Source organism: Camelus dromedarius, chromosome 5 (assembly GCF_036321535.1).
Source record: "Camelus dromedarius isolate mCamDro1 chromosome 5, mCamDro1.pat, whole genome shotgun sequence".
Lineage (NCBI taxonomy): Eukaryota > Metazoa > Chordata > Mammalia > Artiodactyla > Camelidae > Camelus > Camelus dromedarius.
In genome coordinates, this window is record NC_087440.1 from 38,505,262 (window position 1) to 38,523,588 (window position 18,327).

Consider the following 18,327-nt stretch of genomic DNA (forward strand, 5'->3'; position numbering starts at 1 on the left):
ACTGTATTCTATTCTTACAAATTCTTGCAGAACTCTTTATAGTTGACCATAATGAATTGCAGGTGTCCCTACCTGCCTCATAATGAAATTCTCATCCAAAATGTGGAAGCCCTTATCCCCTTTGTTGTAGATCTCTCTCTACCTTAGATCCACAGCAAAGAGTCCTTCTTAAAATCTATCCCTCTTAAAGAATAATCTTGTTTCTGCTGAGTGATCAACACTTTCTTGAATGAGTTTTCTCCACCATCATGTCTGTATTGGTTGGAATAGAGATAACTTAGGAACATCTTCTTTACCTCTGTTTTGCAAATAGTGAGGGATTGTGATCTCCAGATTTGTTCGCTGTTGTTAAATCACAATCTCAGGAGCTGAAGTTATGAATACTGTTTAACAGTTACTGAAGACCTAGTGTGCATGGATCACTGTTGAGTGATGCTTAATTACCGAGTCACTGTTTTACTGCATGTCATGTCTGTTACTCTAGATACAGCCTGCTGTTTAAACATCTTTCAAATAAACTCTGAGTTACTCTGTCTCTCTGAGCATAATGTCTATCTACAGTGTCCTCCTGATCAATATTGTCATTTATATGTTTTATTGTATTTACTTACTGTGGTGCTTAGTTGATATAGTTATTCTTTTCAAAAGAAGGCAAAAAATATCTGCCTTCCCAGAAAGAAAGTATACAACTAAGCCTAGAGATTTATATTTCTAAGTTCACCTGCATAAGTCATTTCTGCTCCTTAATGAGTGGGCAAGTGACATTTACAAGATTATCTAGTATGCAGAAATAGCTACACAAGTTTCATTAAACATCTTTGTAGATTCTGTAATTTAATATTAAACCAACAGATGGGCAAGGCCCTGAGTTCATCTCCCCTGATTTAATAAGGTGTTGGCACCCTGCAATGTTTATTTTAAAGAAGAACAAATATAAAAACAGTAACAAAAGTTGTACATTTATATTTTGATACTTAATTCAATTATTTTCCACGACAGTAACCAAGGGCTTTTACCAACACAAATCAATTAAAGCTTCACAATACCTTTATCAGAATATGAAGGAGCTTTGTTTTAACTGTAAGAAATACTGTGAAATTGCGATGATACATCAGCGATTTTCCGTGATAATTAATCATCTGCTTGCAACCTGGCTGCTCCCTCAAAAATATAACTTCTGTCTTTCTAGAAAATGACATTTTCAGGAAAATGTCATTCTGGAAAGGTATTTTGTGAGCATGGAGCATATTGGACATCCCTCTTCTTTGAAAACCACTTTTAAAATAACACTGTATAATCTGTTCTTGTACCGATTCCCTTCTTCCTCACTTCTGTCCGCTTTTTTAACAGCTTCATTGAGGTATAATTGACAAACTAAATTGTATATATTTAAAGTATACAATTTTACAACTTTTGACAAGTTGACAAATGTATACACCCATGATACCGTCACCACAGTCAAGAGAGTGAGCATTTCCATCACCTCCAAAAGCTTTCTCATGACCCTTTGTCATTGCTCCCCCTCTTCCCTCTCAGCCTTTCCCTCATCCCTAAGTAATCGAGGATCTTCTTTCTGTCACTGTTTGATTTGTTTGTACTTTCTAGAATTTTGCATAAATGGGAATTGAACAATATATTCTCTTTCTCTCTTTTTTCTTTTTTGGTCTGCTTTCTTTCACACAGCATACTTATTGTGATGTTGCATGTTTCAATAGTTCATTCATTTTTATTGCTGAATAATATTCCATTGTATAGATCAAGCACAATTTGTTTATCCATTCACCTGACAATGGACCCTTGGGTTGTTTCCCTCACCACCATTTTTACTGGCTAAAGAAACAAAAGTCACCAAAAACTACATATGAGTAGAAGCTTCATTAATAAACACACCAAAAATAGTTCTTGGCAGACTATTTAGATTTCTTTTTTCCTTTGAAAGAATTTATAGTATCTTCAGAGTTAGAATGCTGAAGAGGAGAGCAGGAGAGCAACTTCTTCCTCCAGATATGACATTTCATGTCCATTTGCTCCCGAAAAGATAACTCTCATCTCCCAAATCGTTTTTATAAGTGCCTAACTCACCAAATGGCACCACATCATATGCAATCAACTGTGGGAAAACCAGAAGTGTTTGTTTGTTTGCTTGTTTTTAATCTGTAGCCAGAGTATCCAGTAAGAGAAAGCAAAGTCAAACTGACACCAGACATCTGTGCAATAATTAGGAAAAAGAGCCAAGCACAATGGCCTGGCTTAAACTTGGGAGATAAATTTGCATAGGTAGCACCATGTCATACTGGGCAAACATGAACTGGCCACAAAGAAATAGCCTTGGAAAAACAACATTCTTAATTCAGTTTGATAAATGAGAACACATGGTGGGGAATAGTGACAGTGAGTTCATATATATTAAGCACCTGAGTGCCAGGCAGTTGTTTATGTGCTAGGAATACATGATGAATGGGTTTGGCTTCTTCCAGTTTTTTGCAATCTAAGGGAGATGACCATGGATTAGATTTAGTCATCTATACACTCGTAAATGATGCACATAATATAATTTTGAGCAGTAAACTTCTTGTAGGATAAGCAAAATACTATTCAGAGCATAGCGCAAAGTTTTATTGGTTCTTCCTCAGGGTAGGGAAGACTCAAAGAGGTAATTTGATGTAGACCTCACAGGTTATATATGTTTTGTTGTGTAGAGAAGGGAGAAGAGGTGGGAGGGAATTTTATGGGCAAGTAAGGGAGGTGAGGTGAGCCTTCTTGTGTGGCTGAGGCTGGGTTGTGTCTTGCAGGTTGGAGCCGGGTGGTAAAAGAGATGGAATGTCTTTTTAATGCGTTGAACTTTTTTCTGGGGGCAGTGGCAACTCATTGAAGGTTTGATTTTTATCTTAAAACAGAAGAGTGACCTAAATCAACTGTAAATTCGATGGGGGAAGGGTCAGCTTGGCATAGATTAACTGGAAAAATCCATGGCTTAAATGAGAAAATAACTGTGGGCATAATGGAAAATGGATTTGAGTGTATGGCATTTGAAGGCTCTGCTGGTACTGGCAATCTGTTATCAGTTTCTTTAAATGTGTTTTTTTGACTAACTAATGCATGGATAGGACACAAAATTCTGAAGGTTAATAAAGGAAGGGAGTAAAAAGGTGAGCCTCCCACCTATGTCCCCCCAGTTACCAATTCTCTTCCCTTGAGGCAACCACTGTTTCTTGTTTGTTTATATCCTTTGTGAGTTACTCCAAGCATTTGAAAACAAATGCATATATATACTTAACTTTGTTCTCTTAATTTATATGAGCAGTAATTCAAAATCAGTAAATATAGAACTGCTTCATCCTTTTGAATATACAGTGTTCCACTTGTGAATATGCCATAATTTATTTAACCGGTCCTTTATTGATGAAAACTTAGGTTGTTTGCAGTGTTTTTTGATTATTAACAGTGCTTCAGTGAATATCTTTGGATATTCATTATCTTGCATAGTGTTAGTATATCATTAAAATAAATTTAAAAAATACCTTACATGTGAAACTTCTGGGTCAAGGGTTATACATATTTAAAATTTTCATGTACTATCAAATTGTCCTTGATAGAAATTGTACCACTTTATAGTCAGCAATGCATGAGAATCCCCATTTCTGCACAACCTTGCTATTGGAGTATGTTACCACATTTGTCTCTTTGATAGTTACAAATGACATCTTGTAGTTTAATTTGTATTTCTTGTATTTTAAGTGCAGTTGAGTGCCTCTTTATATTTTTAGGAGTCATTTGTATTTCTTTTCTGAGAACTCTATGCTCATGTTCTTGACCTATTTTTCTGTTAGGTCACTGGCCTTTGGCTTTGGGATTTATGGGAGCTTTGTATATATTAAGAAATTGTGTCCCTTGTCTTTGATGTGACTAGAAAATGTCTTTAAAATAAACTATTTGGGGGGCTCTCTTGCAAAATAACATGGATATCTCAACAGTTTGATGAATCCAGGGCTAGGCAGACCTGAAGGCCAGGCTGATAAGCATGTAACAGGTCTCTACCGCCTACAAAAGCCTGTTTGGATTCCAGATATGTTCTAGGGAGTTTGCTTCTTTAGTTGTGGATGGACCAAGCCTAAGATCAGAGATGCTGTTAAATTAATGGATTGGATGATGTTTAAGCAGTGAGAGAAGTGGAGAGGATGTGGGTCAGGGTTAGGTAGAAAGTAGGTAAGAATGGAGGGGATTGGTTAGAAAGAAATGGACAGATCAGACATGTCAACAGCTCTCATTTCTTTTTGATGCTCCCTCTTGTCTAGTCAGAAATCTCATTACCAATGTCTAGTTTGTCTTCCCTGGTCTCCACTGAAACTACTCATGTCCTTGGGAATAGCACAGGAAGGTCTGCTGCCCCACAGCTGGCAGAAGTGGGACCAAGACTTCAATGTTTTGGAGGGTGTAGAAACTCGCAGAAAGCTTCTCTGTCCGTGTGGGGAGTGGGCCTGAAGCTCCAGGGCTGTTCTAGGGGTTTGTGAAACCAGGGAATGTGAACATTACAAGTCATATTCACATGGAAAAGAAGAGTCAGGTGTTATTAGGACTCAGTGACTATGGGGCATGTGCTGAAGAAGGAGAAAACTTTGTCTTTTATATAACTGTTGTAATTATGGGACTCTACTTAAAGGGAAACATTAAATTATTCTCACTGGAAAAATTCAAACCATATAAAAGAGTATAAAATTAAAATTAAAAGCCTTACCCCTTCTTGGATAACCAGCAGAAACAGTTGGTACTGTATCTTTTTGGGCCTTTTTATACATTTGAAATATTTTTCACTCATATTGTACATACTGTTCAATGATTTTTTTTGTGTAAATATATCTGAGACATCCTTCTGTCAGTGCATGAAGATCTATTGCACGTTTTAGCTGCTCCTTAATATTTTATTGTGTGGATGTGCCACAATTTTCCTAATCACTCCCATGATGCTGGCTCTTTAAGCTGCCTCCTTATTTATACTTTGCAAATAATACTGCAGTGAGTGTTCAAGTCATTTTAACACCAGTTGAGAGTCTCAGCCTTGTCCCATTACTGTCTGTCTATAATAGCAGCAACTCAGGGTCCCCATATAATGAAATTCTGTCATGTTCTCGGGGAAGGCTGTTGCTCTAGGCCCTAAAAAGTGAGTCAGGTTCATGTTTGTGTGTGCATAGAGCTTTGAATCCATGTTTATAGGAGTAGCTTTTAAAGCCCACCTTCCAGAACCTCTTTCATTTTAGAAGTGATCCCTGCAATTTGAGGTGACTACCACAAGATGGCACAGAAGCCCCAAAATCCTGCAGACTGCTTCTAGTCTTGGTGCCCTTGAAGGGTCTGAAACTTTTTCCTTATTCGTTATGGTGTCATTATTCCAAAGGACTTACAAAAACAAACTGGATTAAACTAATAATGTGGCTGTCTAACAATATCCAATACAGATGTTTTTATGCATTTGTCATTTATATTTGGATATTCATGTTATAGCCCATTTTTATTAAATAGCTTTCATTTTGAGTATAAGAAAAACAATATACTTCTCACAGTTTTTAGCCATACGAAAACTTCCCCAGATACTCAGCTGGTTCTCTTTAGCCTGCCCTTCTGTCTCCACCTCTGCTGCATTTTTCATTGCTTGAAGTTAAGAGATGACAGGCTCTCTGTCTTCCCACTTCCTGGTGCCCACCTCTCCCTGCCTACCCTTCTCTGCTGAGATGATAGGCAGCCCTGGCCCAAGAAAGTTGAGCATCACAAAACTAGCAGCTATCACATGCCTATTCTCTTCAGCTAGTGGGAGACTGCTAGTCAGACTTCAAAAGCCTGAGCTGTGTGAGTTTGGCCGTCACCCTCCTCAGCCTTGCTGTACAGAGCTGGTGGCCTCGTAGGAGCTCTGAAATTCCATTTGCTTGTCCCCATTGATTTCTATCAGTTTAAGGTGAGTAGCTGAGAGTTTAGTAGGGAGCAGCATTTCTTCTCTTTGAGGAATTTGAAATATTCAACTCCCAGCCTTGAGTTACTTCCTTTGGTAGCTTGTGGATGGAAAGATCTGTCAGGAATTTGTAGCACACAGGCATTTCGAGGTTGATACGTGGGGACAGGAGGCTCATTTTGGACATGTGAAAATCCTGGACCACATTCCTTTGCTCATATAACTAATTCTGTGCACTTAGGAGGCAGTGTTGTCTTCCCTTATCAGTTAAAAAAGATCCCTGAATTGTTCAAAGCACCTGGGAATGTACTTTTTGCCTGACTTCCTTTAAGGACTCTTGGGTCATAATACCCAGCAGTTCTCATCCTTTTGAAAATTGTTGGTGCCCAGACGTTGATTTATTACTTTATTTATTCTTTTTCTTTAGGAGGTAATGACTGTTTTAAAGTACAATGCCAGGGAAACACTGGATTTATTAAGCACTTCCTATTTAGGGTGGTGGTGTGCTAAGCACTGAAGAGGGTTACAGCCTGCTTTGCACTTTGAGGGTTCATGCACAGACCAAAGGACACTGTGTGTGGACAAGAGCCAGTGTGTGACCTAACTCACATAAGCCAGGGCACCATCACCCACCACCTGTCTCCCTGTGTAGACCCATGCACTGATCTTACTTATCTACTGTGTTATGTGGCATTTTGGAATCTTGAAACAATTCACCTGGTATAAATGATATTAAGGTAAAAAGTTTCAGGCCTGAAACAGATCTTCACTTTAGCTACAAAAATGCTTGTCATAACTACTGAAGGTTGTTGTGAAGATGGAGTAAACTTGTATGTGAGGATGCTTTGGTCATTTTGGGGGAGTCAGGCACACCTATCTTGAAGACCTGAGAACATGTGGTGTGAGAAGCTCGGGTGCTCCTATTGAAGCCCACCTACCCTCCCCACGTGATTGCCCTGTGACTGTCACCTACTCGAGGGATGGCTTTTGTCTTTTCAATGTCCCTCTAACACTTCTCCTTGCACATACATAATAGATACCAAACATATCTGCTAAATGAATGAATGAGCATTTGTACAACCCTTACAGTAGCAAATTATAATTAATATTATAGATCATCACACAATAACTGAGAAGATCTGCAAGTTAAGGTATTTCCTCTCCAATTTCCAAATCAAAATGGACTCTGGTCACAGAACTTTCAGGGTATAGGTGACAAGAAAATCTCCTATAGAGGGAAAAAATAGGAATGTTCTTTTATGTTTTCAGGATGTAATTCGTCCCCTTTGGCAGAAAGCACAAGGAAAATAAAAAGGTTAACTTAGATATGAGAAAGGTTTAAAAATGCCACAGGTTCATGTTACTATTTCAAAAGCTGAGGACTGTATGACTAGACAGGATGTTAATGACTTGACATTACAACATTTATTAAATTTATTTTCAAAGCAGTTTGGTTCCCCCTCTCCAATGCATGAAGCTTGTGGGAGTTGGAATAGATCTGCCCCAGGCTGCCAAACAAATTTTTAATGGAACTGGAGTCCTTCAGGGATTGTCCTAAATCCACATAATATTCTTAGGTCTTGGTGTTTGCACTGGGACCTGTATATTAGCAGATGTACGTGTGAATAATATACTTATATCTATCCATCACCTTCGTGACTCACATCTGTAGGGGCTGCTGCACATCAATTATTCCACCGCAGGGAGTAGAGAGATATTTGGGCCAGGATTGACCTCTTTTTCAATTAGGGCCTCAAAACAGTGTATTCTGGAAGTCAAGTGGTCCCTTTAGACAGAACCCCTGAGAATCCATTTGGCCTAATGTGGCCATGCTGGGAAGTCAATGTGATTACCTGTCCCAGGTGTGAGGGCAGCATCCATAGAAGCAAATGGAAACTTGGTTGCTAAGAGGCACCATCATATTCAGGATCTCTCCCATGTCTCTAATCCTTGCATAAGATATTAGCAAGTCTATCAGAAGAGAGTGCCAGCCTTAGTAAAACACATTTACCTTCCACCAAAACAAATGCAACTGTTTCTTTGAAAAATATTGTTACTTGTTTGAGGAGCTAAATTCACTTTCAAATCTTGGAAATGTTTTTCTTACCTGAAGTTTCAGGAAAAAAGTCTCCTCAGGAAGAACAATGATTTTTGTCTTTATATCTTCGTGTCTCTTTTTTTTTTTTTAAGAAAACAAAGTTGTTATAATCCCTATCTTTTTGTTGATAGACTTGGAACTTCTCAAGAGTACATGGTACTTTTAATTTTTCTAAGCTTCTGATATTATACCTGGAGATGTGTTGTATGTTGTCATAATGAATAAATCAATGACAAATACAGCCACTTCACTTTGTTGGGGAGATATATAATTGTGGTGGTGGCTGACCATTTATTTAATTATGTGGTAAGTACCATATGATGAGAGGGTAAAGTTAAATTGATGATTTGGGCTATCTCAGCCAGGGTACAGTTTACATGGCAATTACACTGGGATCATCTAAGTGTAATTGGCAAGTAATTTTGTAAGTGAAGGAACATGACAGCTCATTTACATCACGTTCAGTGAGTAAAATTTGGGGACATTTATCAACCACTTCCAAGCAAAGAGTGATTGCACCAGTTTCTCCCAAAATGCTATAGGCAGTTTGAAAGCTGCTTGGAAGGTTTTTGGTATGAATCTTCATACTTTTGCTCCCTGAACATGTATTAGATGTGTGCTGTGTGTCAGGCACTGTCCTAGGCGTTGAGGACACAAACACAAGTGGAAAGTTAAATTCTACTCTCAGAGAACTCATGGGTAGGAGGCAGACCCATCATCAGTAGTTACACCACAGTGTCACAAGTGGATGCTCCAGTTCTGCACAAGTATTGTTGATACTGAGGAGGGGAAACCTGGAGGATAAAAGATTGTGAGGGAAAACTTGCTGGAAAGGGTGACACTTGAGATAAATTTTGAAGGATGAGCAGGGCTTAGCTAGGGGAAGGGAAAAAGGACTTTCCAGGCAGAGGGGCCAGCAGGACCGGAGTCTTAGATGAGCAAGATGGCTGGTGTGAGCTGGGAACTTTAAGTAGTCCAGACACATTTCACGGCAGGCATGGGGCCCAGGAAGCAGCCTGGGCTGGGGTCTAAGAGGGCTCTGAAGGTCATGCTGGAGGCTGGACCTTATCCTGCAACCTAGGGAAGCCGCTGGAGGCTTTTAACAAGACGAGTATCTTTCTCAGAGTTGTTTTGTAGAAAGACTATTCTGCGTAATAAAGTGTTTGTATTGAGCTATTACGATATGTCAGCCTCTGTTCTACAGGTATCAAGGCATTCCATCCTCACAGCCACCCCATGAAGTAGGCACTAACATTATCCCCCTTTTACAGATAAGCATACTGAGTACACAGAGATTGCCCGAAGTTACACAGGAGGTGATGGGGCCAGGATTTGAACCCAGGCTTGTCCAGGGCCAGAGCCCATGCTTATCACCAGCACTCCACACTGTGTCATGGCCCCCTTGATAAAATCAGCTGCACCTCCCTGCTTTTAAGATGCACACCACCCACCCCCTGCCCCACCACTGGACTGTGAGCTCTGTGAGGTCAGGGACTATATTCATTTTTTTTCCAGTTTTTTCCACCATATTGAGGTATACAAATAGTAAAATACACTAATCTTAATTGCACAATGCAATACTTTCTAGCATATGTATACACCATGCAATCACAACCTAGATCAAGACAGTGGAAATTTCCATCACCCCATAAGGCCTCCTGTTATGTCGCTTGCTCAGTCTCAACTTGTCACACATTACCTTTTCCCCCAGCTCCCAACCTGAAGGTAGCTGCTATTCTGGTGCCTCTCTCCACCTCTTAGTTCTGCCTTCTCTTGAACCACATGACTGTATTCATCTTGTTCACAGCCACATCCTGCAAGCTTGGGACAGTGCCTGCCCCTTCACAGGCACACCACAAATAGGAAAAAATGTAATTTTGAGAGGGTTATGCCTGGAGGCTGTTGAAGTCAACCTGGCAAGAGATGATGGTGCAGACCTGAATCTAAAGCAGCGTTAGTCAATATGGAGAGGTGAGGATGGAGCAGTAAATTGGCAGGGCTTGGTGATTGATTGGACATGTGGATTTTGTTGGCGTATTCTCACAGTATTTCTGATCTCCAACTCATACACGGGAGAGATGACTTGGCAAAAGAACTTTGAAGCCGAGGAAAGCTAGTGCTGCTCCTCACAGAGCTCTCAAATTCCTGAGAAGAAATACTGCGGACTCAGGATGAGAAGTTAGAAGAAACTTCCCTGGAGAGCGTTAAAAATAGAATGAACACATCTGCCGGGGATGGTTGAGGGACAGAGCTGCCCTAGGGTAGATGAATGGTTAGATGGCCTTTGGGATTCTTCCCCCTTTGAAAGTTTTCTGGTTTGGAATAAATAAAAATTCTCCTGAGCCACCTATCCTTAACTGTCTGGCTTAGGATAAAATCAAAGTGTCCAAGGACTAGAAAATATTGACTCCAAATGCCTGCATCGTAGAAGAGGAGACAGCAACCAGAAGGGTTAGATGACTTTTCCAAGGACACACACCTGGGGCAAAAGGGAGACCCAGGTCATTGGCCTCTCAGTCTGAGCCCCTCTTCACAAATTCTCAGAGAGCAGCATCTGTGTTCTGGCGCCCTCAGGGCAGGCCTGTGCTAGGTGGTGACACAAAACAAAGAGAACCTGGTATCTGCACCTGGGAAATCCAGAGAGCCTCAACAAGGGGTGCCACTTGTCACCTAAAAATGCCATAAAGTACCATTTATTACACAGAACAGTTGGAAAATAGAGAAAATGAATTTAAAGTCCATAATGAATTTCCTTTAGCCCCACTCATTACCAGGCACCGCTTCAATGCTTTACAATTATTATTCTAATTCTTAGAACAACTTAGAAGTTAAATATTGTTATTTTCATTTTATGTTTCAGAAAGTTAAAGCCCTGAGAACTCATTCCATGAGACCAGACTACCTACAAGCCCTACCCTGCACAAACAGTGTTACTATTTTGTTGCATTTCCCAGTCTTCTCTTTTGACACACTGGGACTATTTGTTTACATAGCTAATTTTTTTAATTGAAATGTAGTCAGTTTACAATATTGTGTTTTTTGTATCAATGTAGTGATTCAGTTATATTATATATATATTCCTTTTCATATTTGTTTTCATTATAGGTTATTACAAGATATCGAATATAGTTCCCCATGCTCTACCATAGGACCTTGTTGTTTATCTATTTTATATGTAGTAGTTAGTATCTGCAAATCTCAAACTACCAATTTATCCCTTCACACACCCTTCCCCCCTTGGTAACCATAATATTTTCTTTTCTATGTCTGTGATTCTGTTTCTGTTTTGTGAATAAGTTTGTTTGTGTCTTTTGTTTGTTTGTTTGTTTGTTTTTAGATTCCACATATAAGTGATATTGTATTTTTCTTTCTCTCTCTGGCTTACCCCACTTAATATGATAATATCTAGGTCCATCCATGTTGTTGCAAATGGCATGATTTTATTCTTTTTTATGGCTAAGTAGTATTCCATTGTATAACTATACCACATCTTCTTTATCGAGTCATCTGTCAATGGACATTTAGGTTGTTTCCATATCTTGGCTACTGTAAATAGTTACATAGCTATAATTTTTTCATAGATACATTTTTGAACTTCATTTTTTTGGCTTGTAATGTGTTCAGTGTATTTTTCATGTGATTTCCTAGTCCTCATTTTAATGGCTGTATAATGTCTCAACAAGCTTTTAGGATGTTCTTAAACAAAGGAATGTTTACTTATAAAAACATTTCAAATTTTGGCACCTATAGCATTTGGAAGTTATATTCTCTATCTTGAGGACCATCTGACCATCCTCTGTGGATGGCAATGGGAAGAGCAGGAGAGAAGCTACCAGGCTCTGCACAGGGAATCAAGGCTTTTTTCCCCACCAACAGCCCCTCTGAGAACCAGGATGGTACTGGGCACGGCTGAGAGTGGAGCCTGGGCGGAAATGGCCTGAGGCATGTAGTGGGTGACTTTTCAGGCTTCTGCTTTTCTGACTGAACACACATTCTTCCTCCTGCCCTTGTGAAAAAGCAAGTTTTCATTTTCTTAGGCTAGTAAAAATCTTTTGTGTGAAGAAAAAGTGTCATCAAATGTCTTATTCATCAGTATATATACCATCTCTTTAAAATGACAGTGGGAGTAAAAGTTCATCAGTTCAATATGTCTTTCACATTTGGAGACTCCTGACTAATAAACCTCTGGTATTTATCATCAGAACAGCCAAAGAACTGAATTCTGGCACATGCTGTTCTCACGCACTGAGAAAAACTTTAAAAAGACAGAAGATTTTCTCCATTTTTTCCTCTTCCATTCATTTAGAAGAAAAAACATACCTTTTTTTAATTAAAAAAAAATGAGCATGCAGAAACATCTGGCCTCCATTACCATAGCAGCCTCCTAAATGGCCCCCTTGTCTGTCCTTTTAAAATCAGCTCTACACAACAGCCAGAATGATGTTTCTAGAACACAGAACTGTATCAGTCACTCTCCCATGTTGTTGGCATCTTCTTCCATGACTCTGTTATGGCTCTTGGAGTTAAATACCATGTGTAGCCACAGTTCCCACCTCCCCTGCTTCCACCCTGTCCCAGCCACACCAAGCTGCTTGTGGCTCCCCACTTCCTGCTACAGTAAAGGGCGTCTCCAGGCCCACATACAAATCAGTCCTTTCTCCCCAAGCTCCCTGCCAGGCTCTGCAGAACCTGGCTCCCAGCTTAGCTCCCGCAGCACCTATCCAGCACTTATCCCACTCATACAGAATATAGCCCACCATCTTATTTTTATTTGGCCTGCATGATACTTCAACTTTTAAAAAATTGAATGTCATTGGGCAGGGCATATCACTGTTCAGTTTGTTTAAAGCCCCCACCACTCCTTATTATACATCATACCCCAAGTGCAAATTTATTCTGTGCTGGGTCCTCTGAGGCTACTTGCTTTATATCTCTTCTACCCAACAGACTACAAACTGTGTGTGTGGGAATTGTTAACTTTTGTATCTATATGCCTGGCAGACACTGCTCAATAAATATCTATTATATTAATTTATGCTTTAAAAAAACTAAAATTATGTCAAGGAAGATGCAGTAATTCCTTTTGGCCTCTCTGTTCACAAACATCATAAAATTCATGGACCTCAATGGACCTGGCCCACACTAACAATATTCCATGGGTGTGACTGAAAGTCTGTGTTCATGATATGATTCTGCTAAAACTGAAACCTTTTGGATCCTTAAGTCTTTGAAGGTGATTATGGTCTTTCCCATTATTTCCTGTACCAGGGAATCCATATCTATTCTTATGATCCTTCATGAGTAATTATTCTTCACATTTGTCACAGTTTTGTCCATCAAGGCATACATTTCCTTGGTTTCGTTTCATATCCACATGATCTTCATACTCCCATCAAACTGGGATCTCCAGAAATTTGAATGGAATAGGATTAGATGTAGTATTTTATCTGCTTTGTAAGGTCTGATTATGATCAGCGTATAATCAGCATGCTTACATGAATCTGTATCCTGCTGAGAAGTAATGTACCCATACCTGTACCTGCCAGTAAGATGAGAATTTGTAGTAATGGGAATACCCATTGGTCAACATCTGATGTATCATCTTTTTGATAATCTAGCCCTTTGTCTCAGTCAGTGTATTTTTTGTTGCTGTAATTCTTCTCTTCTAGATTTTCAGTTACATGCTGCTTTAAAGACACTAAAAGAGATGTGGTGTCTCATAGGTCCCAGATTACTCATATTTATGGAATTTCACATAATCATCAGTGATGTAGGACTGTGGTACCTGCCTATGGCAATATTGTTCCCGTAAATTAAATCTCCAGAGAATGCTCTGCATTTTCAGGGCGCACTATGTATGTCACAAAGGGACTATATACCACAACGCATTGCTGAGGAAACGTGTTTAGTAGCACAAGAATGGAAGTGTGACCAAGTATCAAGTTTAACCAAAAAAAAAAAAAAAAAAAAAAAGAAAAAAGAAAGGAAGAAAGGAAAGAAAACCCTTTTCCTAAACGTTCTTCCCCAGAGAAGAGGTGGAGACAGAATGGGGAGAGCTTATTACAGAATCCTTCAGTGGCCAGAAATTTCATTGATTATTTTGTTAATGTGCCTGCTTGCCTGCTTTCTCAGAGGCCTTTTGTGAACTCCTTACTTGATATTATTAATGGTTAATGGATACACCTGAAAATCAAAAATATTGTGCCATTTGGGTAATAGTTAACATTAAATGGTTCCTTTCTATAGCACCAAGCGTATCAGCTTATCTTTTTCATAATAATGAAGGCCTCATCTTTTCCGGTGTCCTAACCAAGTGCTTCCACATCATGTTCAGGCAGAACCAGATCCAGCTGCATCTATTCTATACTACTGGCTTCAAGTATGTCAAATTTCCAACCTACTCACAGGTCCTTAGGTTCTCTTTTGCTCTGAGACATAAGTCTGATACATCTCTTTGGAAGCTCATGATTGCCAACCACTCAGCACAAGTCCGTTGTAAGTAAACAGAGAAGCAAAGAGAGCTCTAGACTAAATTTACAGTTATGAGGAAATCTCTAGCATAAATTTTTTCCTAAATAGTGGCCCTCTTGGGTGCTTTTTTCTGTGTCCCTTCTCCCTGAAACACACACACGTACCTCAGTCTGCATGGTATTGCTTCAGAGTTGAGGACTTCCACTACAGTGGCAAAAAGTAAACACAGCCATGTTTTGGCTGTAAAATAATAATTACTTAATTTTTCATAGATGTATCATTTGAATTGATCAAAGGAATCAGGCTTCCGATACATTGTTATACTTTATTTTATTCAACCAAATACCTGTAGCTGAAAGAGGCCAGTGCAAGAAATAGTGAACAACCTTTGGGGAAACCTAATGAGTCTCTTGCTGGCATCTTTTGCTGCAACTTTACTGTTTCTTAAGTCTCTGGTCAGATGAAATGTTTCATCATTTTGGAGTCAATTTTTTTTAACATTTTTTATTGAGTTATAGTCATTTTACAATGTTGTGTCAAATTCCAGTGTAGAGCACAATTTTTTGGTTATACATTAACTTACATATATTCATTGTCACATTTTTTTTTGCTGTGAGCTACCACAAGATCTTGTATGTATTTCCCTGTGCTATACAGTATAATCCTGTTTATCTATTCTGCATATGCCTGTCAGTATCTATAAATTTTGAAATCCCAGTCTGTCCCTTCCCACCCCCTGCCCCCTTGGCAACCACAAGTTTGTATTCTATGTCTATGAGTCTGTTTCTGTTTTGTATTTATGTTCTTTTTTTTTTCTTTTTTTTTAAGATTCCACATATAAGCGATCTCATGGTATTTTTCTTCCTCTTTCTGGCTTACTTCACTTAGAATGACATTCTCCAGGGACATCCATGTTGCTACAAATGGCGTAATGTTGTCATTTTTATGAGTGAGTAGTATTCCACTGTATAAATATACCACATCTTCTTTATCCAGTCATCTGTTAATGGACATTTAGGCTGTTTCCATATCTTGGCTATTGTAAATAGTGCTGCTGTGAACATTGGGGTGCAGGTGTAATCCTGAAGTAGGATTCCTTCTGGATATATGCCCAGGAGCGGGATTCCTGGGTCATATGGTAAGTCTATTCCTAGTCTTTTGAGGAATCTCCATACTGTTTTCCACAGTGACTGCACCAAACTGCATTTCCACCAGCAGTGTAGGAGTGTTCCCTTTTCTCCACAGCCTCTCCAGCATTTCTCATTTGTGGATTTTTGAATGATGGCCATTCTGACTGGTGTGAGGTGATACCTCATTGTAGTTTTGATTTGCATTTCTCTGATAATTAGTGATATTGAGCATTTTTCATGTGCCTATTGATCATTTATATGCCTTCCTTGAAGAATTGCTTGTTTAGGTCTTCTGCCCATTTTTGGATTGGGTTGTTTGTTTTTTTCTTATCAAGTCATATGAGCTGCTTATATATTCTGGAGATCAAACCTTTGTCAGTTTCATCATTTGCAAAACTTTTCTCCCATTCCGTAGGTTGTCGTTTTGTTTTACTTCTGTTTTCCTTTGCTGTGCAGAAGCTTGTAAGTTTAATTAGGTCCCATTTGTTTATTCTTGCTTTTATTTCTATTGCTTGAGTAGACTGCCCTAGGAGAACATTTTTTGAGATGTATGTCAGATAATGTTTTGCCTATATTTTCTTCTAGGAGGTTTATTGTATCTTGTCTTATGTTTAAGTCTTTGATCCATTTTGAGTTTATTTTTGTGTATGGTGTAAAGGAGTGTTCTAGCTTCATTGCTTTACATGCTGCTGTCCAGTTTTCCCAACACCATTTGCTTAAGAGACTGTCTTTATTCCATTGTATATTCTTGCCTCCTGGAGTCAATTCTTTTAGTCAAAGTTCTTATCTTTCTACTTCCAGGTCTGATCTATCTGTCTCTATCTCCTTCATTTTCAGCTTATTTTGACTGTTCTGTTTTTTAATTCTGAACTTTAAAAAGACTCCCTTTCTTCACTAAGAAAAAGACCACTGAACATCCAAGATGACTCAGGCTGCAATTCCTTCTCTCTGTAACATGTGCAGGTGCCCTTTGATGCCAGGGGCCATGCTTTATACCCATTAATTTGCTATTACCTGGTTCAGTGTATAGAGCAGGCACAATACATGGTTTCTGAATGAATGAAGGAAAGAAGGAAAGAATGAAAGAATGGAATAATGAACACTTGGTTTCACAATTTATGGTTGTTTAACCTCTTTCATCCAAATTACATTCCAAGTGGGATTATATCATCTCAAACTTCTATCAAATACTAAGCTCAGTGTGCTGCATACAGCTATTACTCAATGAGTATACTGTATATTTTGGAGCCCTATTAAAGAGAAGCTGAAATGTGGCACATAGTCTTTAAAAAACCATGCTTTTTCAAATTAGTCAAGGAATGGCTTTTCACTCTGAAGACTAACCATTGATTCAACAGATTGGTTACTATGATTACTCTACATTGAACTTCCTGTGATTGGAGCACCTTATAACATTCCAGAAATGGAAAAATCTTTGGAAAACCATCCGTGTTTCTTGAAATATTTAAGTGGAAACCTTCCACTCAGAGAGCACTATTGATCCAATTCAACAGATATCTACTATTCCTGCAAACATTTATTGAACACCTTGTATGTGACAGGAGTTGGAAATAAATGTGAAGCTGGCAATTCTTTCAAATTGCTTATAATTTGGTAGCCAAGTATTGGAATAAGGCAGAATATAGTATGATAAATTCTACAATAGGAACAGGTATAAGGAGCAGCGGTAGCAAAGAGAAGGGAGTAATTCACCCTATGTAAGGTATTAGGGAAGGCTCCCTGAAAGACATCTGAGTTGGCATTCAGGCATAAAGCCATAGCAGCAGTTTTTGTCTTTTGAATGACTATCATGAGTGAAAAATGCCCCTGATGTACTCGATGTATTCATTTCTAAAGAAGTGTTGCATTGTAAGGAGTAAACTTTTAAAAATCAAACATTTGAGAAGTATTTGACTCCTCAGTACAGCACTTGAATCCACCTCAATACTCTGTGGTTTGTGTGATAGCTGAGAAACAGCTGAATCAGACCCCTCTATATTAATGGATTTCTTGTATGCACATAAGGCTAATATAATTTATGTTGCCAATTTTTTTATGGTTTCATAAATAGTACGATCACTAACATTTCTAAAAAATGAAGAAAAGAGCACACATGTGCTGGTAGAAATTCAGTGTATTTGATAGAACACTGCTACTCCTGATATAGCCTTCAGGATGTGACTTTTCATAAAAACCTAATGAATTTCTAGATTTGTCAGCTGTTTCCAAACAGATGCACTCTGCTAATCTAATGGAAATGTTTTGAGCCCAGATCCCAAATATCAATAGCTTTTAGTATTGCAAATTAGTTTGTCTATTGGGTAAATTGGACTGTGTGGCTCTTGATAAAAAAGGTAGCAAGTAATTTTGTGTGGATGTTTTATGTTTAACTGCGTTGCCAGGGTTTGATGCTCATATTTTTCCTTGCAGAGTTTTAAGTTGAATGTCGACAGTCATTGTGCTCTCAAGGAAGCTGTGGAGGAGGAAGGACACCAACTTCTCGAGCTTATTGCATCTCACAAAGCAGGTAAATCCTCCTGAAATATTGCAAGTCTTTATGTCTCCAGACTATTAAGAATGAAGAAGCATTGCTGTAAATTACTGCATGTATTCACTTCCTTATGTATTATTAATATTTACATTATCAGATTGACCTTCAAGATTTATAAATGTTTCATATACCGCAT

The 18,327-nt window shown here is 38.7% G+C and overlaps 1 protein-coding gene across 3 annotated transcripts in view; it reads left to right on the forward strand.

The window, feature by feature from the left end:
* Window positions 1-18,327, forward strand: part of AKAP6 (A-kinase anchoring protein 6) — a 491,494-nt gene that overhangs the window by 279,551 nt on the left and 193,616 nt on the right. For all 3 annotated transcript variants that reach the window (XM_031453560.2, XM_064485883.1, XM_010986148.3), the window contains one exon: window positions 18,071-18,167. In XM_031453560.2, coding sequence (XP_031309420.2) covers window positions 18,071-18,167 — 97 coding nt within the window. The remainder of the gene's footprint in view (window positions 1-18,070; window positions 18,168-18,327) is intronic.